The sequence below is a fragment of the Anopheles arabiensis genome, chromosome X, assembly GCF_016920715.1.
Source record: "Anopheles arabiensis isolate DONGOLA chromosome X, AaraD3, whole genome shotgun sequence".
Lineage (NCBI taxonomy): Eukaryota > Metazoa > Arthropoda > Insecta > Diptera > Culicidae > Anopheles > Anopheles arabiensis.
The window spans coordinates 4,553,631-4,578,589 of record NC_053519.1 but is presented as its reverse complement, the minus strand read 5'-3'; the positions used below and the strand labels follow the sequence as shown (position 1 = coordinate 4,578,589).

The window sequence follows — 24,959 nt, the reverse complement described above, 5'->3', positions numbered from 1 at the left end:
ACGGGTCGTTCAACTTTTCTTTATCACGAGCAAACACTATATGCTTTCAAACTCTTCTTCAGTTTCAAGCGCACACCGATGTCAACGTTCAACGAAGCACTGCCACGAGCCTAAGTCATAAGTTATTTGAGTTTCGAGAAGATTTTCCAATGCACACATCAGGGGACCATCTGCCTTCCCGAGTATTTCTTGGCACTTACTTCCACGCGAATCTTCCAGATGGCGTAGCCTGTTCCAGAAAACTGAAGGATTCTGTAAACCGCCAATTCTTTCTGCTTGTCTGGGCTCATAACCTAGAGAGATCCGTTCTTGCTAGTGGTTTTATTACAACTAATTACTACATTATGCTGTTATAGACTACTAATACATATCTTTGCATTTAATCAGGATTGTTCAGAATTATAGTCGGCCAGTATTAAGGAATGTCAGAGCACAAACATTTGATGTAATGTTCACTTGCTCCGTGGATTGTGCGCCATTCCCTTCTCCAAAATGTTTGGAGCGTTAATGAAACCACTTAACATACCGTCAACAAAAGAGATTCTGGAAGATTCCGAATCACTCCGAACGGTTTCAGCGGAGCTAGCGATTCCACATCTCCGGATTCGGAACCGTATTCAAACTAGCCGGAACCGTGGGTGCGCTCCCGGTGAACCCATCTCTACCCAGTACAGTGTGCTGTGTTCACAAACCTGTCAGAAACATCAGACGATGATGCTATACGGCGGATGCCAGCCGGCAACACAACCGAATTCAAACACGGCTTTCATCGTTGAACTTCCGCTGGCGTTAGTTGCAGCGATTGATGCTTTTTTGCGATGAACGAAATAGATTCGATGTTCGAAGGAAGAAAGGTTTTCCGTTAGCCAGGGCATGAGCTGGTGCGGATTACGATCCCCAGGACTGGATTAAGGGAAGGGAAAGAGATGGCAAAAGAAACGGCCAGTGCCTTTCTGAGTAGCACGAAACAGGGAAGATGTGTTCGAAGTTTCTATTTTATTTTTAATTCTACTAGTTCAGTTCGTTTTGTATGGAATGAAGCAAAAATTACAGCAAAACACAATAAATGTTGGAAATACCTTTGATCACGACCGACAGGAGATAGAGAAAGAAAGAAAGAGAGAGAGAGAGAGATGGCGTAAATCAGAATAAAGAAGGAGACAGCGACATGCCGGGTGTTAGATATACGCCAAAACAACAACAAACAACCAACATAAATTGCAATACAAAATCCCATTTCACAAAGCAAAGCATGCAAAATCAACATTGCATAAATTGTAACTTTCATCGTTCAATATTGGTCAAAAGCTGAAGCAACAAAACACAAAAATACGCACGTGGAACGTCAAACCGTTCGTTCGAGCGCTCGACCCGCGGCTGTCAACGCGCGCGGCAGCCACGGCTGTCAAACGACGCGACTGCAACCAGGGACCGCATTATCCGTGCCAGCACAGTCGAGTCGGGGACACACGCACACTGCACACAGTGTGTGCTCGGGGAGATCGCGATACGGCAACGGGAAACCACGAATGCACAGCGAAGAGTAGTTTTCTTTTTGTTTCTTCCCTTCCTCTCTCTCTCTCCCCCCCACCCTACCACTCCACGCCGTCACAAAGCCGTGGTTTGCCGTGCGAAAAACCGCCGTCCGTGGTAAGCTGTCCCATCGCAGCCCTTCTGATGCGGTTGTGAAAAAAGTGGAGCCAAATATCGAACAAGAGAAAAACTCTCCTTACCCTTCCCTCCCCTCCGTAACGGTGCCACACACTGTCCCGCAACGGATAGCGCCATTGTGTGGGTGTGCGTGACAAAGCAGCCGGAGGCAGCGGAAACAGAGGCGAACTGTGTATGTGTGTGTGTGTGTGTGTGTGTGTGTGTGTGTGTGAGGCGGCGGCTCGTGTGTGTGTTTTCTTTCCCCAGTGGCAAATTTCGGAGCTTTTCCCGAAACAAATTCGGACCACAACTTCTTTTCAGCGCATTGTGTGGAAAAAACTATCAAATCTCTATGTGCGTGCGTGCGTGTTGTGCTAGTTCCCCCGGCTCCCCTTATCTCCCATCCCGCAATGCCTGCTTCGTTACATCGCCGGCTGATGGAAGAGTGACGTGCGGCGAAGAGAGAAAAAGGCAGGAAAAGCGTAAAAAAGAATAGAAAAAACTGTCGGTCAGCGCTTTTTTCGCCATTTCCCGTGCTTCGCCTAGATCGAGAGCGGAAGCGAAAGAGAGAGAGAGAGAAAAGAGAGAGAGGCCATTGTTAGAAGCCATGTTATGCTGCTGCTGCTGTTGCTGCCGTTTTTGATGCAATTGAGTCGCCGGTGGTTTTGTTTTTAGTTTTCCTCTTCTGCAAAGTGGTGAGAACAAAAAGCAGCCTGCAGAGCTTTTCCTTCGCGCAGCCGGTGTCCGGAGTCGTTCGCAAACCCCCCCCTCCACCATTTGCCTTGCGCACCCGTTGCGCATCTTCCGTGCGCGTTCCTCATCAGCACACCGTGTTCACACCTTGATCGGTGTTTCTGTGGTCCGTGTGTGCGTGTGTGTATTTGTCGATGTGCCCGACAGTGTAAAGGTGTGCGTGTGAAGATGGTCGGGCCCGTGTTTACACCAGCAAACAATTTTCCCTACCTATGTGTGTGTTTGTGTGCGCGGTTGAGGACATTTTCTTTTCTCGCCGCCGCGAGTGGTTCGATTTTTCCTACCGATCGATTGTGACCACCCCCACCCCACCCCGATGGTGCAATTTTCCTAATGCAATGCACATCGCACGTGGTGTGTGTGCGCGTGTTAAGTTTTTTTTCTTTTTAACTTTTTTTTTTCATCCCCATCCCTTCTCGCCTTTTCGCCTCTACAACCGCGGTGGGGTGTTTTTTTTCTTCTTCTCCTGAACGACTTTGCCATCACGGACACGTCCTGTGGAGGGCTTTTCCGGCATCCGCTACCTCTGTGTCTTTCTCTTTCCCTTCTTGGCCATCTTGCGCGCGCGCGTGTGTGTGAGTGTGAAAAGATTTTCTCTGGAATGTCCGTACACTACAGACACACAAGGAGGGGAAAACTAATTCAAAGATACAGAGAAAATGAGATAGAAATAGAGAGAAGCACTAGCAATTACATTTGATAATTAGGTTTTGCTGTTTTTTTTGCTATTAAATGAAACAAAAAACCGTTATTAATTGAGCCCCTTCCCTTCTCTCGTGTAAGATGTTTTATTTTTGTCCATATTGTTCGGTTAAAATCAAAATTTGGTATGAAAATGCTTTCCTTTCCAGTGACATTATTGTTTTATGTTGTAGACTTTCGCTGTACCCCACCCTCCTGTTGAGGTATGAGTTGGAGTCGGTGTTGGAAAACTCGACGTGCGTGCCCCCTAAGTGTGTAGTAACGGTTGAGCAACGTTCGTAGTGCTCAAAGACAGAGAGGAAGAAACGCAAAAAGGCGAGTTAAAAGATAATTGAAGAGAATTTTGATTCACCGCAAGAAAAAAAACACCGCTAATCCACGTCAGCCCCTGCTTCATGCTGGCCATACTGTGTGTGTGCGCGTTTGTAGCCGCCCGTTCCGGACCGTTGGGTGGCTCTACTACAATTCAGCAAAAAAATGGAAAATGGTGCAAAAGACGTAAAATGGAGCGCAATAGCAGCGTCAGGCGTCTCCTTTTTCAACACACACTTACACACACACACACACACACACACACACACACAACCAGGGATGGTGAAAATGGGTTTGGGCAATACAGCGCTGACACGCAACGAACCACCTGCACCAGGACGCGGTGGAAAATCAATGTGCAGCGCGAGGTGGTGCATTGTACGGTTTTCCACACCCGCTCGCTTGCTCCGAACTCTGGAAATCGATGTCGTGTGGCGGCACTTCGGGGGCCGAAGTATTATTGTCGTCGTCGTCCTCCTCCTCTCTTCCCTTTCTAGGAACCATTTTCTTAAAACTCTCATGCTCACCAGCCGGAGTCGCTTCCGGTGGAAAAGCGGGATGACGTTTTCTATCGGAACAGCAAACAGGAGCGTGAGAGAAAGAGAGAAAGCTAGAGAGAGACATAGAGGGAGAGAAGAAGATAAAGAGAGAGAGAAAGATGAGAAGAGAAGAAGCTAGAGAGAGAAAGAAAGAGAGAAAGTGAAAGATAGAAAGAGTAAGATGGGAAGAGAGGAATATATAGAGAAAGATAGAGAGCAAGAGGGAGAAAGAGAGAAACAGAAAGAGAAAAAAAGAGAGAAAAAGAGAAAAAAAGCGAGAAAGAGAACGAAAGAGAGAAACAGAAAGAGAAAAAAGAGAAAAAGAGAATGAAAAAAAAACGAGAAAGACACAGAGAAAGAAAAAGAGAAACAGAAAGAGAAAAAAGAGAAAATGGAAAATAAAAAGAGAAAGAGAAAGAAAGAAAAGAACAAAAGAAAAGAGAGAGAAAGAAGAAAAGAAAAAAGATAAAAGAGAAAAGAAAGAAAGAGAGAAAAAGAAAAAAGAGAAAAAAAGAAAAGAAAAGAAAGAAAAAAAAAAGAAAAAGAAAAGAGAAGAAAAAAAGAAAAGGAAGAAAAGAAAAAGGAAAAAGAAAAAGAAAAAAAGAAAAAGGAAAAGAAAAAAAGGAAAAAAAGAAAAAGAAAGCGACAGAAAAAGAAAAAGAACGAGATAGAAAAATAAGGAAAGACAAAAAAAAGAAAGAAAGAGAGCCAGAAAAAGATAAAGATAGAGAAAAAAGAAGATAAAGAAAAAGATAAGAGAGAGAGAGAGAGAGAGAGAGAGAGAGAGAGAGAGAGATAGTGAGAGAGAGAAGCTTTCGGGAAAGTTCCCTTTTTGGGATGACAAAAAGATGTTTGTTTCCTCCTTTTTCCTTCCTTTTCCTTCCCCAATAATTGAAGGTCAGTCACCTGTTTTGGGAGTGTTTGTTTTCTGCCCTTAACGTGATGTTGCATTCAAGCTGGAAAGTGTCTCTTACAAGCAGCAAGTACATTTGGACCCCGAACATTTGCTTCAAGGATGCATTACTATTTGAATCCTTATCAGAGTTTTTTTGCCCGGACTGAAGCTGTTTCAGGACAGTATTACATGTCATCGCAGACCCAATTGTTTGCGGTAGAATGTCTATTCAGCGTACATTGCTTCGTTCAAGTCAATCCAAGCATCGCTGAAACGTATTTGAGAAACTCATATTTACAACCAACGCGTGTTCCTTTTTCCAATTAGAACAAGCTTTGGGGTGCTTAGACTTCCGTCGCGCGGGTACCACTGTCTACGAGAAAAGCCACCCATGCACCCATTCAAACGAACTGCGATAAATCGAAATGTTACCATTTTTAAGCACTCCACTCGACTTGGAACCTTTCGAACAACCATTTTCCACTCATCGCATGACACACCAAAAACACCAAACAGAAAATGGCAATCGATTTTCCCTCGTGCCGATCGCGCGCGCTCTCCGGCGCTTTTATTTTTCCTCTCCTCGTGCTTACCACACACACGCACACACGTTTGTGTCTGTGTGTTCTTGCTGCTTTCTCGGCTGTCGGCGGAGTTTCTCGGGTTTCCGTTGCGCCGTCGTCGTCGTCGTCGGTTTTCACGAGCCAGCAGCCAGCAACGGCAGCAGCAGCTTGTCCCTCCAGTTCGCTATGTAGTGTGGTTCGGTTCACACGAAACCAGCACGGACCGCACGGGTGGTTTGTGTGTGTGTGTTGTTTGTTTCATTCCTCACACCCGTTTCGATCCCTTCCACCGCCCATACAGGTGCACAGCAGGTGGACGGAAGCCCAGAGACATTTTCCGGGCAAAAAAAGTTTAAAGCAAACCGTGCGTGTGTGTGTGTGTGTGTGTGTGCCACACAAACAATTGAAGTTGGAAGCACCATTAGAAGAAAAAATTGAAGAGTGAAAAACACGTTTCAAAAGAAGTGATTGCAGCATCAAGAAGAAGAAGCAGTGTGTTTGTGTGTGTATGTTTTTTTTGTATGTGAGTGTGTGCGGGTTTTCCGCCGCTGCGGACGATTCTTGCGAAAAGCTCTCGGGAAAAGCACAACAACAGGGAAAAGCATAACAACAACAACAGTGAAAGGAAATCGTCCGTGCACGTGTGTGTGTGCGTAAAGTGTCCTAAATATAGCCGCGCAGTGTGTGTGTGTGCGCGCGCGTGCGAACCTCTGTGTGTATGTGCGCGTTGAGGAGACGCAGCCCCACACCACAACAACGACCACCGCGCCCACCGCCCATCGCGAGCGAACGGGGGCAACAACACTGTTAAGCGGCCAACACACACTCCCCGCCCCTTTCCACCCTTTCCAGTAGCATACACACAGCCGCGTGTAGACAGCAAAGCAGCCAGGATGTCGGGCGTGCGGGAGATACCGGCGGAGGACAGCATCAAGGTGGTGTGCCGCTTCCGCCCGCTCAACGACAGCGAGGAGCTCGCGGGCTCCAAGTTCGTCGTCAAGTTCCCGTCCGGGCCGGAGGAAAACTGTCTCTCGATCGGGGTAAGTAGGGGAAAAAAGGGGGTTGACCTTCGGGAGGGAAATTTGGGAAGGTTGTGTGCCTCTGTGTGTGTGTGTGTCTTTGTCACTTGTTTTCGTATTACGCAACGGCAAGAACGGGGAAAGCTTTTCCTTCAGGGATGTTAAGGCCATGCCGAGCGGTACGGGAAAAGCTTTACAAGTGAGGCGAAATGTGCAAAGTAGCCCCCCGAAAGAGCAGCCAAAACAAAGCCCACCTCAAAATGGCGGAACGTACGCGAACATATGAGCCAAACGGAAATAAAATGTGTGTCCTAAAAAGTGGAAAAATCAGCTGTAATAACATGCTCCAACGTTTTTTTGCCTTTTTTTCCTCCTGCCCGAAGCTTTCTATGTTTGATTTTTCCATTGTTTTTCGCTCAGCTATATTATCTCGCTCTCTCCCTCCCTCTCTCTCTTTCATTTGGGTTTTTGGAGAAAAAAGAAACCCCCCCCCCCACCCATGCAACAGAATGTTTGTGCAGTACGCGCAGGCCTCAACGACAGTCATTGCCATTGCTTTCTGTGTTTTTTTTCTTTTTTGTGAGGGTTCGAATGGAAAAATGGAAGAATGGAAAGCTTTTCCGATTTGCCACCTTTGCGGTGCATTAGGTAATTTCCCAGAATGGCTTTTGCAAATCGAAATGAGATTTCTCGTTTTCTGTTTGCTGGTAGAGTTGACGTGTCTCCGGCCATTCCAACGTTCCTGCATGCTCAGAGGGAGTTTGGCAAACAAAAAAAAAATCGTTTGCGACCTTGAAAATTTGGCCAAGCAAGCTCTTGCAAGTTTTGGCCCTATTTGGTACACATGCGCATGGGGACACGGGATGCAGTTGTTTTTTATTTTGTAGTTTTGTTTTTGGTTTTGAAGAGATTTTGGGTTTTGGTTTGGAAGAGATATTAGACATCGAAATATTGCTACAATTCGTGCAAAATATTGCAAAAAAGGGACAACCATTGGAAATCAAGGACAAACCATGTTTTGGTTAGATTTATTTATTTTTTTAATTTTTTTATTATTATTATTTGGCTTAGTAGTGGCAGCGCAAGGCAAGCAAGCAAAAAAGAGACACAAGGCAAAGCTTCAACAATCAATCCCGGAGAGGGGAAAATCAATTTTCTCCTCCCCATTTTCTTCGGCTGCAGCAGGCAGTGTGTGCAGGTGTGCTTTCTCCATCCTCCCGCGGCCGCAATCAACCACAACAACACAGCAGCACACGCCCCCGGCCTGCCCACCATTCAACCGAGAGTACCACCATTCAACCGTGTGGAACCGAACCCAATAATAATAATAATAATAATTGCCCTGCTCTGGCTTGCTGCTGCTGCCCCATGCTGCTTACTCCTACACTGCTGCTGATGGTACCCCGTTTTGTTCGCTTCACGAGACACACAAAACACACCTTTTTTGCTCTGGATTTTCCTTACCTCTCTATTGATTGTAGTTAGTATTAAGGGGTTTCATCAGTTTGGGTGTGCATTTGTTATATATTACGTGTTTTTTCATCCCCCAAACACACACACGCACACCTGACCTGGGGCTACCACACACCATCGGGGGGCTGTGGAGAGAGAGAGAGAGATCCGGGGACCCGATTGATCTTATTTTTTTATTCTATCGTGTTTAAATAATCGATAAGTATGATGGAAAAGCTTTTCGAAATCAAACTGCATGAACATTGCTTTAAACTCCAAGCGAGATCCTAACTCGTGTCGCTGCTTGCATCACCACAAAGTGCAGCGCGTGACGCTACCACTTCGACCACGGCGGCGTATCGTGAGCGAGCGCGCATAAAGGCGTACAGGTTCGCTTGCGTATAAAGATGCGTTTTTCCAAATCATTATTAATTAAATTCCGGCACAACGCATCGCAGGTTTTAAACCTACGATTCATCAAAACCGAAACATGCGTGTTTGCTTGGGTGTGTGTGTGTGTGTGTGGGTGTGTGGGTGTATGTGTTGATTTAATGTTTTTTGCTCTCATTTACCACACCCTTCCCACACACAAACACACAGCGCGCGCGCGCTTGCGAATGAGTCACCAGAGTAAACAATTACCCCATTGGCGCACAGCAAACCCCCTTTCGCCTTCTAATAGTGTTTCTGTGTGTGTGTGTGTGTGTGTGTGTGTGTGTGTGTGTGTGTGTGTGTGTGTGTGTCTCTTTTTTGTTGTTGTTGTTGCTGGTTCCTGGCCCTAGCGGTCATGCGTTGGCGTGCATTTAATGGCCGGCAGCATGCGGCCACCATCTTCGTCATCATCATGTGCGAAAGCTCGGCTTGCTCTTGCTGGTACCGTTGTACGCCTGCAGCACGACACGGCACATAGCCTTTCTTCTCGCTTCCCACTCGCCGCTCCCTCTCGCCTACACCACCATATATGCCATGCTGTGTGGTACACTGTAAGGTGGTGTTGTATTGCGGCACGTTGCCGCTGCCAGCGTTGGTTCCCCAGTGTACAGGATGCCCACATTTGGTGGAGTTTTTGGAGCGGTGTGCAGCACAAGACAAGGCACAACAGAAACCCTTTGCCGATCAACCCTCCCGTTCCCGTGCGGTACTGACTGGCCGTTTCTTGACACCTCGTTTATCAGCGCATCAGCCAGAAGAAGGTAATGAGTGACGTCAGGTTCGGCGTTTCACGTGTGTGTCGGGACTAGAATCGTTGGGAATGAGCGCTTCCAACACCAGGCTCTGGTGGCGTCATGTGTTTTTAGTTAAATTCAAATTATGGTTAGCAGCCTACCAAAAAAATTAAGAGACACCCCACGTGGTGGAGGCAAAGAAGGTGAACGATTGGCAGACACAGTAAGGAAGAGAAGCGAGAGTTGACAAAAAAAAGAACGATGCCACTCACCAAAAAACGTACCCAACTTCATCTCTCCAGCAGCGTGTGAGTTGTGCTGAATCATCGTCCATCCCCCCCACCCCGATCGACCAGCGGAATGGTGGATGTGTGATGATCTCGCAACGATTCCTCTTATCCTCTTCTTTGTGCCACTTCGGGGCGTACGTACGCGGGGAGTCATCTTGTGCTGAATTTTATGATAGTTTTTTTTGTATTAGTTTTTCGTAGCTTCTTCTCCGAGAGCTGCCAACCAGTGGAACCACACTGGAGGGGGGCTGCGTACATGAAAGAGTGTGCTTTTTGCCCCCTACCCCCGTCCCTAGACCGACCGACGAGAGGCCAGCCTTTTGGACAACTGGCGCGGTCAGAAGGAAAGCTATAAATAAAAGCGCTCGAAACTTTCCGACTTGCGCCCGTGGTGGGGTTTATTTTTTTTCTTCTTCTTCTTCATCTTCATCCCCCTTTTGCTGTGCCCCTCTTCTTTCGTTGGTTAAATTGCTCGCTGCCTCTGCCGCTCCTCATAATGCTCGGGCAGCAGTGCACACCGGAAGCAAACCGCACTGAACCGTGGCGTGGTTAGTGCTCTGAAAATATGTGTGTGTGTGTGTGTGTGTGTGTGTGTGTGTGTGTGTGTGATGTGCTTTTTTCTTCTTCTTTTGCTATATATTCGCTAACGCTTATTATAATATAATTTATACATACACCACTGCCTTTACCTCGAACTCATATAGCAACGGGCACATATACACGTGGAGGGTTGCACGCTTCAGTGGGTCAGCTGGACTGCGCGATGGAAAGTCTGACCAACTAAGGAGAAGAAGCAATAGAAAAAATAAAAACTCACACACACGTGCGCGCAGACGAAAGCTCTAGAAATTTGGTTGTGTGTGAAAGGGAAGAAAACAGCAATCTGCCAAGCCTGTCTTCACGGGCTCGCAATCCCCATTGCACAACAAATGAAATAAAAAGGCCTTCCCCCCATTGCCTTGTTGGTGTGGTGGCACACACTGCCAACTAAGACACACAGTTGCTTTACTGATCCTGTGTATTAAGATGGGCTCCTGAGCGGATTGGAATGTCTATTCCAGCAGACGTTCTAATGTGTGAAAATGCTCCAAGGACCGCAGAGACTCTCTGCTGGGGTACATTGAAATTGAAACCGAGAAGAAGTGGGCGCTACAATGGCTTTCAAAGTTGGTGTGGAACAATGCTGCGGTGTTTCTCATACGCTGGAATTTAATTCCAATAATCCAAGTAGCTCAATAACTTAGAAGAAAGAAATCATTAGATTTTTTTAAATTTCAAGTTGCCTAGAACTTCTCCAAATGTTGTTTCCATAATTCTGGCAGGCTGAAATCACATGCAAGGGCTAAGAATACCATAGGAGATGTTTCTAATGATTCTCTGGAATGGTGCCTAAACGTCTGATAATCAGATTCTCTCGATGGTTTGGATATTGTTTCTTTTAAAGGTTTGAATATCTTTTCAAAAAAATGGGATACTAGGGATACTAGGGAGAAGGAGTAGGCTCTACGATGGCTTTCAAAGTTGGTCTGGAACAATGCTGCGGTGTTTCTGATACGCTGGAATTTAATAATAATAATCAAATTAGCTTAACAACTTAGAAGACAGACAGAATCAGATTTTTTTAAATTTCAAGTTGCCTAGAACTTCCCCAAAATTTTGGCAGAAATAATTCTGACAGGCTGAAATCACATGCAACGGTTTGAGAATGCCACAGGAAATGTTCCTAATGCTTCTCTAGAATGGTGCCTAAACGTCTGATAATCAGATTCTCTGGATGGCTTGGGCATTGACTGTTTTTTAAGGTTTGAATCTCTATTTCAAAAATTGGGAATTTCTTGGAAAATGCTGGTCCGTTGCTGGGCTTCAAACATTAATTCTATCAGCCACTTATGAATGTATTTTACAGAAAATTACTTTTGAGTGGCTTTTTTGCTGAAAATTACATTTTGAAAAGATATCTTACTCACTAGAACATCGGAATGATACAAACTATTCACTCAGTAATCGTACCCTTTTTTGAGATCTTTGCGTCAGATTAACCGTAACGCAGCTCAATGCTCTAAAAAAGACCATTACAGTGTAGTGCACGCCGCAGCATACGGGAGGGGGCCTGGTAGCGAACAAAACGACTGCTCCAAGCTCCCGCAATTCCACCCGGAGCGGCCGAGTGATATCGATTTTATGTACCGGTCATTAGCTGCGCACACCTCAACCATCACCCGCGGCACCGGTGCTCGTGTGGCGTACGTGTATGATTGCAATGAGATCATCAGCACTGCCGTTGTTAGAATGCTAAAAGAAGCCTGCACGTTGTTCGCTTGCCACGGAAAAAAGAAGAAGAAAAACAAAACACACTCATCCGACAGAGTAAGAAGAGCCGAAATGGGTTCAAATTTCTCTGCACACAATTCCGCTACCACTGGTACCCTCCGCCAAAAGTCAAAAGTGACAAGTTAGATAGAAGGTTACAAAGGTTGGTGAATCGCACATTTGCCCTTCACTTTAGCATGGAGTGTGTAGCATGTTTGCTCATCTGGGCCAACAATCTTCGCCGCCACATCGGGTATCATGTGGATTACTCTATTTCTCTCTCTATCTCTCCTCTCGCCCATTATAAACCTCATCGTCTCGGGCGAATTGTTTGTGTGCTCTGATTCGGCGGCTGCGTTGCCTCTTCACTATCTGTTTTGCCAACCTGCTCTCTCTCTCTCTCTCCTCGGCAGGGCTGTGGGGCGAGTGTGTTTATTTTAAAAGCCATGACGAATCGCGGCAGCATATCCGCGCGGATGCGTCTTGTCTCACATAGCGATTGCGTGTGACGTTCGTTCTGCTCATCCCAAACCCCCTGAGGGGAGCAGCGTTGCTCCAATATATGATCATCGCCGTCCGGTTAAAGCATTTCCGGACGTCGAGGCACGTTGGGAGGGTTTTTTTTGGGGAATGTTGTTGGGCTTTAGTGCATTTGATAAGATGCTCTAACATCAACAATCATTGTTGTAGAGATAATTGAATACGTCACGACACTAATCCACTTTCTCTCTCTATCTCCCACACGCAGGGCAAGGTGTACCTGTTCGACAAAGTGTTCAAGCCGAACGCGACACAGGAGAAGGTGTACAATGAGGCGGCGAAATCGATCGTATCGGACGTGCTGGCCGGCTACAACGGCACGATCTTCGCCTACGGCCAAACGTCGTCCGGCAAGACGCACACGATGGAGGGCGTGATCGGCGACCCGGCCAAGCAGGGCATCATACCGCGCATCGTGAACGACATCTTCAACCACATCTACACGATGGAGATGAACATCGAGTTCCACATCAAGGTGTCGTACTACGAGATCTACATGGACAAGATCCGCGACCTGCTGGACGTGTCGAAGGTCAACCTGAGCGTGCACGAGGACAAGAACCGGGTGCCGTACGTGAAGGGCGCGTCCGAGCGGTTCGTCTCGAGCCCGGAGGAGGTGTTCGAGGTGATCGAGGAGGGCAAATCGAACCGGCACATCGCGGTGACGAACATGAACGAGCACTCGTCCCGCTCCCACTCGGTCTTTCTGATCAACGTCAAGCAGGAGAACATGGAGAACGAGAAGAAGCTGTCCGGCAAGCTGTACCTGGTCGATCTGGCCGGCTCGGAGAAGGTGTCGAAGACCGGCGCGGAGGGCACGGTACTGGACGAGGCGAAGAACATCAACAAATCGCTGTCCGCGCTCGGCAACGTCATCTCGGCGCTGGCGGACGGCAACAAGACCCACATCCCGTACCGCGACTCGAAGCTGACCCGCATCCTGCAGGAGTCGCTCGGTGGCAATGCGCGCACCACGATCGTCATCTGCTGCTCGCCCGCCAGCTTCAACGAGTCGGAAACGAAGTCGACGCTCGATTTCGGCCGCAGGTAATGTGGTGTGCGTGCGCTGCTTTAATACTCATCTTTAAATGTGTCCCTTTTTTTCTTTTTCTTTTTCGCCTCAACCACAGAGCCAAGACGGTGAAGAACGTGGTGTGCGTGAACGAGGAGCTGACCGCGGAGGAGTGGAAGCGGCGGTACGAGCGGGAGAAGGAGAAGAACACGAAGCTGAAGGGCAAGATCGAGAAGCTCGAGGCGGAGCTGGCCCGGTGGCGGGCGGGCGAAACGGTCAACGTGGAGGAGCAGCTCGACCTGCAGCAGGACGCGATGGAGGCGAGCACGCCGAACGTGGAAGTGCTGCTCGCACAGCCGGCCGATCTGCCGGTGCCGGCGACACCGGGCGGCGGCGGCCTGCCCCTGTCGGCCGAGCGCGACACGCTCGAGGTCGAGCGGGAGCGCCTGTACCAGCAGCTGGACGAGAAGGACGAGGAGATCAACCAGCAGTCGCAGTACGTGGAGAAGCTGAAGGAGCAGATCATCGACCAGGAGGAGCTGATCGCGAACACGCGCCGCGACTACGAGAACCTCCAGTCGGAGATGACGCGCATCCAGCAGGAGAACGAGAACGCGAAGGAGGAGGTGAAGGAGGTGCTGCAGGCGCTCGAGGAGCTCGCGGTCAACTACGACCAGAAGTCGCAGGAGATCGAGCTGAAGAACAAGGAGATCGACATGGTGAACGACGAGCTGCTGCAGAAGCAGACCACGCTGAACAGCGTCCAGTCGGAGCTGCAGCAGCTGAAGGACATGTCGTCCCATCAGAAGAAGCGCATCAACGAGATGCTGACCAACCTGCTGCGCGACCTGTCCGAGGTCGGGCAGGCGCTCGCCGCCGACCAGAACGAGATGAAGATGAACGTGGAGGCGTCGGCGGGCAAGGTCGAGGAGGAGTTCACCGTCGCCCGGCTGTACATCAGCAAGATGAAGTCGGAGGCGAAGAACCTGTCCGCCCGGTGCGCCAACCTCGAGACGCTGCAGCAGGACACCTGCCGGAAGGTGGGCGACTACGAGAAGGATCTGAGCGAGTGCCGGCTGCTGATCTCGCAGCACGAGGCGCGCATGAAGTCGCTGCAGGAGTCGATGCGCGAGGCGGAGAACAAGAAGCGCACGCTCGAGGAGAACATCGACGCGCTGCGGGAGGAGTGCGCCAAGCTGAAGGCGGCCGAGCAGGTGTCGGCGGTGAACGCGGAGGAGAAGCAGCGGGCCGACCAGCTGAAGGTGGCGTTCGAGAGCCAGATGGACCAGCTGCGCGACGTCCACACCAAGCAGGTGTCGGCGCTGCGCGACGAAATCTCCGAAAAGCAGGAGCTGATCAACGAACTGAAGGAGTAAGTGGGGGGGGGGGGGAGGGGGGATGGAGGAAGAGAAGCTGCTTTGTCCTGTGGGGGTGTGTAGGTGTGTGCGAGCGTATTGCTAATGATTCTTTTTTTTCTTTCTCTTTTTTTGTAATTCAGCACCAACCAAAAGCTGACGCTTGCCCACCAGCAGATGACGGCGGACTACGAGAAGCTGAAGCAGGAGGAGCAGGAAAAGTCGGCCAAGCTGCAGACGCTTATGTCAGTATCACCCTTCCCAGACTCGCTACTATTAACACCGCCACAGCATACTACTACTTCTACTACCACTACCTTCCACAACCATCATCCATCTAACCTCGATTCGAACAAGCTCCTAGAACAGCAACAGTATCACGAAAAGCAGCAGCACGACTGGCTAGCGCTGGAGGCGGACCCACTGTCCGCCAAGCGCCGGACGCCCCTCGACTACCAGTCTGGGCTGGCGTCACCCGCCTCCAGCGTGGAGCTCGTGCGCCTGCTTCAGGCCGTCCTCAGTGAGGGCGAACAGCAGCACCAGCAGCCGTGCAAGATAGCGTCCCCCGTCGGTCAGCGGCTGTCGAAGCGCGACAAGAACCGGGCGAACGAGGAAAACGCCAAACTGACACCGTCCTCGACACCGGAACGGCATCACCACCAACAGCAGCAGCAGCAGCTGCCCGCCCGCAAGCGCGCCACCAAATCGCGCCGGGTGCTGAACCTGCGGGCGAAGCGGGATGATGAGCGGGAAACGCCCGGCCTGGCGGCGGCCGTTGCACCGCCCGGCAGGCACCGGTGCCGCTCGGCCGACTCCTCCCCAGCACCACCGTCCGTCGCCGGCACCGAGCTGGAAGGGGTGTGCGGGTGGCCCGGCCGGCTGATCAGCTCGCTGCTGCCGAAGGGCATGCCGACGCTGCAGCTCCATCTGCTCATCTCCCTCACGATGGTGCTGCTAACGCACCGCTGCCCGCAGTTTATGCTGGTGCTGTAAAAACAATCCGACTCCCCCATTCTCCTCCCCCCCCCCCTCTCTTTCTTTTTTTCTGTGCGTGTGGCAATGGTATCTCCTACTCACTGTGTAATGGTGTGGCAAGCTGATATCATTTTTTTCTTGCTTTTCGGTTCGATTGTTTTGTATAAAGTTTTAGAGCAAAAAGCAAAACGCTCAGTATTAGAGTTGCAAAAAAGGTCCCTCTTTTTGGCTTATCCCGCCCATAACGATAACGGCGATAACGCATCTCAGAGAAGCTCAAAACTCAAGCGCCGCACATTGCGACGCGGTTTGGCGTGATTTATTGTTAGCATTTCCATCCTTCCATTTCCATCCTATCATGAAAGGAAAATGAGGATTTTTTTCCGCATCGAATCTTCTCATCCTTTGACCTGGAGACGCACGCTCTCTCGCGCGCGCGCAAACCGTCTCGTTACTGTGTGTTGTTAGTTCTGGTAGTTACGATCCGACCAACCTGCCTGTGACTGGTGGGACAGATATTGTGGAAGCGCGTACGATGACGTTTCCCTTTCCCAGCCCCCCACGGTGGGTGGTAGGATCAACGATAAGTTAGATTACGCCCTAGTTAAATGTTGTTGACTAATATGTAGAGCTACTAGCACCACCGGACCACTCCCAGGCACGCAAAAAGTCGGCGCCGGACGGCGGTGGTTGTACGATAATTGCTGTAGAAGATAAAAAATAGCTGCTCCATTTACGCTCCCAAACTCTCCACCCCCCCAAAAAGGCCTTTTTGCTTCTGTGATAGCAAAAACAAAATCCCCCCCCACCCTCAGTCCCTCAGTCATAATAGTATTATAGAGCAGCGATGATGTGGTACGAACAAGTGAGGGTGGTGGGGAAGACTTCTTCTTCTCTTAAAAAAAAAAGATTGTGTAAGATTAAATAAGGGGGACACACACTTTATCTTATCGTGCGAAGAAAAACAAGCGAAAAACTAAGTTCGATTAGCATATCTACCGGTTTGCGCAGTCACTTTTGCTGCATTGTTACGTCACAAAAGTGTGCGTGTTTTTTTTTTTTTCAAACAATTTTTATGTGTGTGCGTGTATAAATTCCAGTTTTGTACGTTAAGCTTGCCGCTAAGCCCACTGCCTCTCGAAGCGGTGGAAGGATTTACGTTAGGTTTTAGTTTTTTTTAGTTTGCAAACTATTTTCTGTATCTCGCACCATCATCGTTCGTGGTGGTGGTGGTGAGGTGGTAGGATAAGCGTTTGCTGAAGGGTGTGTGCAATACAGTGGGCCACAGCCAGTGCTGCAAAATTTCTCCGTCAATGTCATAAAAACAATCGCACTGAAACAAAATGTCATTTCAGCGTCATCGTACTCTATTGTGATAATCAGAGGTGATACTCAAAACGATTGGTGTGATCAATGCAATGCTTCGTGACATTTTTGCGACCAACGTTTGGTCAGTCATTATGACATGACTTTTTTTACTGTGATCAGTTCTGCAAAATGTCACTGATATAGTCATGAAACATTCCACCTGAAACAAAATAATGCTAGCGTCACGCGCCTCTACTGTGATGATGAGGTAAGTGGCATTTTGCTGCTTGGTACCACACGCCAAGTATATTCAAAGAATGTCGTGATTATCATAGAGAGTAAATGTCATCAAGTGAGTGACCAAGAGTTGGGTGATAAACAAAATGTCATCAAGCATGTGATTGGTCCACCAACTGTTTGAGTCTTACCTCTAATCATCGCAGTTGTTGAAGACTGGATGCACAGCTCATGATTATGGTCAGAGTATTACGTTGGACTCAAACATTCGCATGTCATGTTCGGCAAATCATGACGCACTTTCATCGCTCAGCAATAGGCATCAAGGTACCACGGATATGTTCTTTGTTTCGTATGTTTATATCTCGTGATGCTCATGACATTTTGCAGCACTGGCCACAGCTCTGCTCTCGGTCTGGCACACACTATAGGGTTTATAGGGAAGCGGCCCTCATCAGCCCAAGGAACTTCGCCCGCGCGGCGTGGCAATATTGAACGAGCTGTGATAAAGATAACGCAAGAGAGAAAGAGCAAGCGCAAGTAGTGCATTAGGTTTTCGATTAGCGATTGCTTTTGTGTTAGCAATACAATGCCCCCCGTCCCCCTTAGGCTGCCACGCGTCCTGTTTCGCGTGCTAAAACGCTTACCCAAACAAGCCCGATGCGGGATCACACTCTTGACAGGCGATGACAGACGACGCACAGAATCCGATGAAGAAGGTTCGAATCATTCGCGAACGCGCCGATAAAATCACCCACAGACAGACACACACACATATAGACACATACATGAGCCCACTAAACGTGCCCAATTTTCTTGATATGTGTTTTCGTTCTATCGCGCTAGCCATCTCCCTTAGGTCCCCTTCACTTTCGAGATGTGCTTTTTGAATGTTTTTTTTTTTTTATTTTAAATTGTATCTCCCCCTCTCTCTCTCCCTACTTCGAATATTTTCGTTGTGCTGATGTGTGTACATTCCGATTAGGTGTTAAGCTTTTACAACATTTGATTGATTATCCGTTGCTAACTTTATTGTATTGTTGTCACTTTTTGTTGTACTTTTTTTCTCCTTTACTTTTAACTCATTAACTTTAAACTCATCCATAATTTTGCAGGTCGCCCCCTCCCGCCAAGTTGTTTCGTTTTGTTTTGTTGTAGTGTTTTAGCCCCGTTTTTCTTTCACAATTTTTGTTTTCAGCTTTTCTCCCCCCTATGTATGTCGCGCTACCATTACGCTGGTTGCGCCGCCGAAGACGTGGCGGCAGTGGGGGCTGATATTTATGTATTTTAAAAGAAAAACCCCGTATTAACCAAAAACATTGAACGCCCCGCTAAGCGCCGAAAAGCCGAAGCCCACCGACCCCTCACCCTGAAGCTGAAGAGAAGGCCAGTTAGCGCGTAATTCGTGTGACGGTTGTGGCGTTTTTTTTTCTTCTTTTTTTAACGGATCTGTCACACCGCCAAATCGATGGATTGGTCAGGGCACTTTTTTTTTGTTGTTACAAAAAGACTTCAACAGACACTTTCCCAGGACGGCCCAGGAAAGTAAGGGTAGGAACGAAGAAGCATTTTAGCGAAAAGAGAGCAAGAAGAAGAAGAAGAAGAAAACAGTTAGAGAGCAGAGTACGAAGATGTCCAGACCGCGACCCCAGACACATCGGCCGCATATCTAGTGCTTCCAGGCCTTCCAGGTTCCTCTCTGGCGCGGTCCTCAGCAGCGTCCGTCCAGAATGGCGTGACCAGTGATCCCGGCTTCGGGGCGGGCGAGTGCGTGCGTGCGTGCGTTTCTGTTCTGATTTTTAGGTTTTTCTAGGTTTTGGGACTTCTGGGACTCCGGCGGGACTTCTGCGCTTCCTCCGCGTACTCTGCTTACGGCGAGCAAGCGTGCGCGTGAGGGTTCGGCGTGCCAGGTTGCTGTGCTACGATGTTGCGATGTTACTGGGAGCTCAGCGAATCAGATGGATGGCGGCACTAACCTTTCCCATACCTTTCGACTCATCTTGAAATCTTCGATAAGAGAAACGCGAAACAAAAAAGCGAAATGAGAACATATATGAGCGTATTGTATCGCGTCGAAATCCGTTTTTGCCGGTAAGCCAGGATCGACCAGTCAGCCTTCGAAAGCGGTAGGCTCTAGCAAATATCTAGGTAGACTGACTTAGAGCTAGGACGAATCTAGGCTTGCAGTCGTTAGGGATACTTTGACGAAAGAGAGAGAGAGAGAAAGAAAAGAAAGAGAGAGAGAGAGAGAGAGAAAAGTTGGACTGCATTCGTATCTACCAACAACCACCACGACCAGACCATGCGGCTTGCGGGGGTTGCGGGCATAAAGAGGAAAGGGCTTCCCGGGCTGCGACGTCTCCGGCTGTAAGCGACGAACCTTTTTGTTTGTTTGTTTGTTTTTTATTTTGCCTTCGTGAAGCAGTGTACAGTAAACCAACAAGCAAAAACAAAAAAAACAACCTGCCCCTCCCCGCACACCACCACCCCATCCGCCTGGTAGATGTTTTATGTTTCAGTTCCATCTCTTCCGTTCTGTATTATGCCTGAACAGTTTTTTGTTGTTCTTCTTTTCTCTCTCTCTCTGTACTACTGAAACTCTCATACTACCATCCTATATATATGTACTCCTTTTTGCGTTTGAAATGTAAACTCTCTCTCTCGCTCTCTTTAGTTCAGCTTCGAACGAAAAAAAAGGATACGGATACGTACGAACAGAGCACGCACTATAAACATGCACCCTAAAATAACTCAAACAGACTTACCTGTGCACGTACACACCACAAAAACCCCCACAGACACACACCCACATATCATACGGAGAGAAAGTTCGGGCTGTTATCTGCGCGCGCGCGTAGACACCGACCAGCTATCGCTAATCACTAACGCCGCGCACACAATCCACGCGAAGGCAGGCAGCGCAAGGGGTCAGCTAATACAGGACAATAATCGGGAGTGAAAGCGGATGGGGCCAGAAGACGCCCTTGCTAAAGAGATTTCTTTTTTTCCGTAAATAGTGCCGCGCTTGCTTCCGCTTTTGCAGTGCGGTCTGCCGAATCGGTTTGTGTAGTCAATCGAATACAAGCGCATTAACGCTAGAATTAAGTATTTGACTGGACAGATGATGCCCGCACACTAATGTGTCCCCCCCGTACTGGACGCAGGGAAGGTGCTGTAGTGAAAATGAGAAGAAAAAAAAACAAAACAAAACGCCCGTGTGGGTTTGTGTGTACAGTAAAGGAAGAGGAGAGGATAAATTCAGAAAATCAAAAAGAAAAACAAACCAAATATGTTATGTACAGTTTATAAGCTAAGAGAGATGATCATATATATATACAGATATTTATATATACATAAGTATAATGCAGAACCTGGCAAGAGAGAAGGCTAATCGGAAAGTGAAACAACATAAAAAAAAGTGTAAATGTATGTTTTTTTTTGCTGGAACAAAACGAAAAACAAAACCAAAGATGTGGTCGACGTTACTGTGCTGCGCGCGCTAAGCAGGTGCAGAGCAACACTGTAATCGTAATGCGAGGGAGAGGATAGGGAGAGATAGATCGGCAGCAAAAGGAAGCATGAAAACACGTATGAAACAACCAAGCAAAAACCGAGTTAATTAAACGTATAAAGACACGAATATGTACGCAAACGCTGTTCTCATTTCGTTTTACGTTATCGATTATCGTTGATTTTTCCGTTACACGTCGTAGAGTTTTGTGCGCGCTCGTATCTTCCTTACTAACCGCGGGTTTATGTGGCTGTGGTTTTCTTTTTTGGTTTCCCCCTTTGCAGGCTTACCGACGAGCGACGCGAACAGGCCCGCAAGGATCTCAAGGGGCTGGAGGATACGGTGGCCAAGGAGCTCCAGTCGCTGCACGCGCTGCGCAAGCTGTTCGTGCTCGACCTGCAGGTACGCGTGGTGTGTTGCGTGTGTTGTGTGTTCAATTGTATCTAATCCCTTTTGTCTTCTCCTGCCCGCACAGGCCCGCATCAAGAAGTCGCTCAACTCGGAGGACACCGAGGACGACGGCGGCTCGCTCGCCCAGAAGCAGAAGATTTCCTTCCTCGAGAACAACCTCGAGCAGCTGACGAAGGTGCACAAGCAGCTCGTGCGGGATAATGCGGACCTGCGGTGCGAGCTGCCCAAGCTCGAGAAGCGCCTGCGGACCACGGTCGAGCGGGTGAAGGCGCTCGAGACGGCGCTGAAGGAGGCGAAGGAGGGTGCGATGCGCGACCGGAAGCGCTACCAGTACGAGGTGGACCGCATCAAGGAGGCGGTGCGCCAGAAGAATTTGGCCCGCCGCGGACCGCAAGCACAAATCGGTAAAGCCGGCCGCCAGGGGCCCCCACTCGGAAGCGCTTTTTTGGGTGGGAAAATTAATGATTCGTTTTTGTGCTTGCTTTTACCATTCGCAGCTAAACCTATTCGAGCCGGCCAGGGGCAATATCTGTTCAAGAGTGGCGGTACGGGTGCGGCCACCGCGGCACCAGGCGGCGGCACCGCCATCACGCCGAAGGCAATGGCGGACGAGAAGCGAAAGTCCCAGATTAAGGGTAATTAGGTTCGCAACCACGGGCAAGAGGGAGCGCCATCATTCATACCTTCTTTTCCTTTTTGCCATTTATTTTTTGGATTTAGATATGGACAGTTGAATGCATTTTGGCGAGTAGCGAACAAAATGCGCGGGCGGGTTTAGTAGCAGTGGATAAAAGCGTCAAATGATGGAGCGAAAGCAGCAAATGCACCAACAACAACAGCAACAACAGCAAATGCCGCCGCGGAAGAACTAGAGACGGAGAAGAGAGAGACACACACACACAGATTCATTACACACATTCGTGCAAAATCGGTATCTAGGAAGCTATTACAACGTGCGACAGGAAAGCAGGCCCCCTCCCTCGCCCCACCAAAGCTCATTTATGGACATACTGACAGACACACGTACACACGTACACACGTACACACACACACACACACACACACACACACACACACACACACACACACACACACACACACACACACACACACACACACTATGAAATCACCGTTAGGCTCTTTCTCTCTAGCTCTCTCTCGCGTGTGCCGGTCCCACATTTATTTAGGTTTGAAATTTATGCTCAATATCCCCTCTTCCCCTTTCTTTTTCATGGCGTTTAATTAACAACACCACCACCCCAACATAGAGACAGAATAGCGAAATTGTAAAGATATCTACTATTATGTTCTGTATGCGTGCTACATTATTATTATTATTATTATTATTGTATTTTTATTATTATTATTCTTATTCTTATACCTTAATAACGTAATTTTTTTGTCATTCGTTTAAGCCAGTAGCAAAAAGAGAAGAGCAATGTGTGAGACAGAGAGAGAGAGAGAAAGAGAGAAAGAAAAGAAAAGAAGCAGGGTAGCAACAAACATACATACACACACACACCTACACAACACCGATTAACAGAACGAGATAATTAGAATGAGTGTGGACAGGGAAGGAACACAGCAGGGCTCGCGCCTAGGTAAACGGCAAAGGCTTGTGAGACGATAGAAAACAAAAACTGGGTGGGCTATAAACAAGAAGGTGGGGAAGTAAATATTGTGCTTATCGCTTTGAGTAAGTTTAAAAACAGAAAAGAAAAGAAAACGAAGAAGAGGAAAAAAAGTAAACAGAAAAAAAAACCACTTTATAACAATTTAACGCTAACTATACTTGTGATGGCTGCCAATATATACCGCGCGCTACTACGATAGGATGGGAGCAGGCAGGGGGAGGAGGGGGTTTATTATTATTTTTTGGAGAGAAAGTGCAATAGGATATCGTGAATCATCATTCCTCCTTATTTACGTTCTTTTTTTCTTCTTCTTCTTAAATGTATCTATCTCTCCCGCACGCATGCATACGTACACACACGGCCACAAATTCATATAAACAGTCCACCTTTTTGTTTGTGATCTCGTTCAGTCAATGGTATGCTGCTAGTTAAAGACAAAAACCACATGCTCTTGCCGGTAAAGGGAAACAACAAAAAAATTGAACAAAAAGCGAAGTATAATTACAGCGAGAGGGCCAGATAGAGAGAGAGAGAGACTGGAGGGAATTCAGATTGATAGAAGGTGCGTTAGAAAACAGAGTATATTAGGTGGAGGGCAAAGCATCCCCTTCGAGGTGTCTCCATTTCTTCTCCAGATATAAACACACACACATCCAACAGCTCTTAAATGGGCGCACTTTTCCCAGCGTGGGTTTGTGTGTGTGTATTGAGCTGAGTGTTTTTTTTTTTTTAATCCTTTTAACACCGATCAATGTCTTGTTGTGTCGCTTCGCAAACGGAAAACAAAACCCGGCGCGCTCTGTCTAAAATGTTTGCACGAGGAGCTAATATATGGGCTAAAGTGGGCTAAAATCTAGGGAGTAACAAAGCAAATTGAAAGTTAGAAAAATTGACTTGCCACACACACATACATTTATATCTTCTACATACAGACCACAATCAGTCTGGTGGTGTGGTGTGGGTGGTGCTTTGATCCGACTAAAAAGCGATTAAAAAGATTTACAACAAAAAAGCCGAGGGGAGAAACATGGAGGCAACCCCCTTCCCACTCTTCCCCTACCGCGGCGATGGATATGATCCATTCCCGAGGGGAAGTTGTGGGTGGGCTTGGAAATCCAGAAAGAAAATCCCTGTGCGCGTTTGGGTGCTTATAGGATGAAGCAGAGAGAGAGAGAGAAAGAAAAAGAAAAAGAGATAGAGAGAGAGAGAGAGAGAGAGAGAGAGAGAGAAGAAAAACAGGAAAAACCAACAACACAAACACACACACACACGTCATGTAATCACACACGCTTTTCAAGCCGTTGCTGCTGTCGCCGCCGCCACCGCCGCCGCCCAGCATCCCACAAAATTATTCAGGGGCGCGGCCCAGACGAGGTCGAACGGTTGTTGTGTGGGCAGGGGGAGGGGTTTGGGAGGACGGCTGGGGGAAGGATTGGCCTGCGATAAATTGCGCTAATAAACCTTATTCTAACATTGCAACCTTTGATGTAGCTCCAGAACCATCCCCCTCCCCCCCCGCTCCTTCCCCTCCTCTCGCTCGAGTCTCTGTCCGGGGGCCTCCAATCCCGATCGCCCGACCGCTCCCAGGACTTTTTGAATTGCTGCTTATTTTAGTGATCAAACAAAAATATACAACTGATGGTAAAACAAGACAAAAAAGGCAAGCCAACCAGCCATGTATGTTTTATGTCGCGTTTTTGAAAGTTTGCCGTGGAAAAAAGTATTCATTTTCCCAAGTCTTGATGACATTTCGGAGCGGGGAGCAACTCCATTAACCCACCCCATTATTAATCGCTCTATTAAAATGTAGCACCGTGCCATTTGGCGCCTACATTGTTACCCATTCTTGGGAACAAACCACCCCAAACGAGCAAGCAAAAGGGAGATCCCATGTTCCTGGAACTCCAGTGCTTGCAGTATTCCAGCCCGTGAAACATTTCGAGCTTGAAACGTTTCAAATTTTTTGAAACGAAATCTAACTCAGCAAAAGCTCAGCACGCGTGTGCTTGTTCAGCCACCCAGGTGCGTGTGTCAAAACCGGTAAGCTTCCGAATAGGGGTTGAAGCTGTCACTCCAGCCGGGGCAGCCGGGTGTTTGCAGCCAGTTTAGTTGGCGTTTGGCACGAAAGTTTTGGTGAAAAATGAATTTAAAAAAATCAATCAAAAAATCCATTAAATAAATTCTCAAAAATCGATCACCGATTGCGGGGTGAAATTTCCTCGAACCCAACATAAAAAGGGCAGGAAAAGCTCGCCCTTTTGTTCCTTTGTAGGAGGTGCTTGCTGACACAGCACGAGCTTTCCAGCCCCTCGGATCGGATCGGAT

General features: G+C 48.1%; 1 protein-coding gene across 3 annotated transcripts; it reads left to right on the top strand.

The window, feature by feature from the left end:
- Positions 1-1,439: 1,439 nt before the first annotated feature.
- Positions 1,440-24,303, top strand: LOC120906859 (kinesin heavy chain). Of its 3 annotated transcripts, none has more exons than XM_040318970.1 (9): positions 1,440-1,543; positions 5,716-6,454; positions 12,400-13,238; positions 13,322-14,575; positions 14,702-14,803; positions 20,874-20,991; positions 21,065-21,404; positions 21,498-21,635; positions 21,721-24,303. In XM_040318970.1, exons 2-9 carry the CDS (start codon positions 6,308-6,310, stop codon positions 21,732-21,734), a joined length of 2,952 nt encoding a protein of 983 aa, XP_040174904.1. In that variant the 5' UTR covers positions 1,440-1,543; positions 5,716-6,307; the 3' UTR covers positions 21,735-24,303. The 3 variants fall into 3 exon arrangements, with proteins under 3 accessions (XP_040174904.1, XP_040174903.1, XP_040174905.1); XM_040318969.1 differs by having other exon boundaries at positions 1,453-1,650; XM_040318971.1 differs by lacking the exon at positions 1,440-1,543 and having other exon boundaries at positions 4,725-6,454.
- The last annotated feature ends 656 nt before the right edge of the window (positions 24,304-24,959 follow it).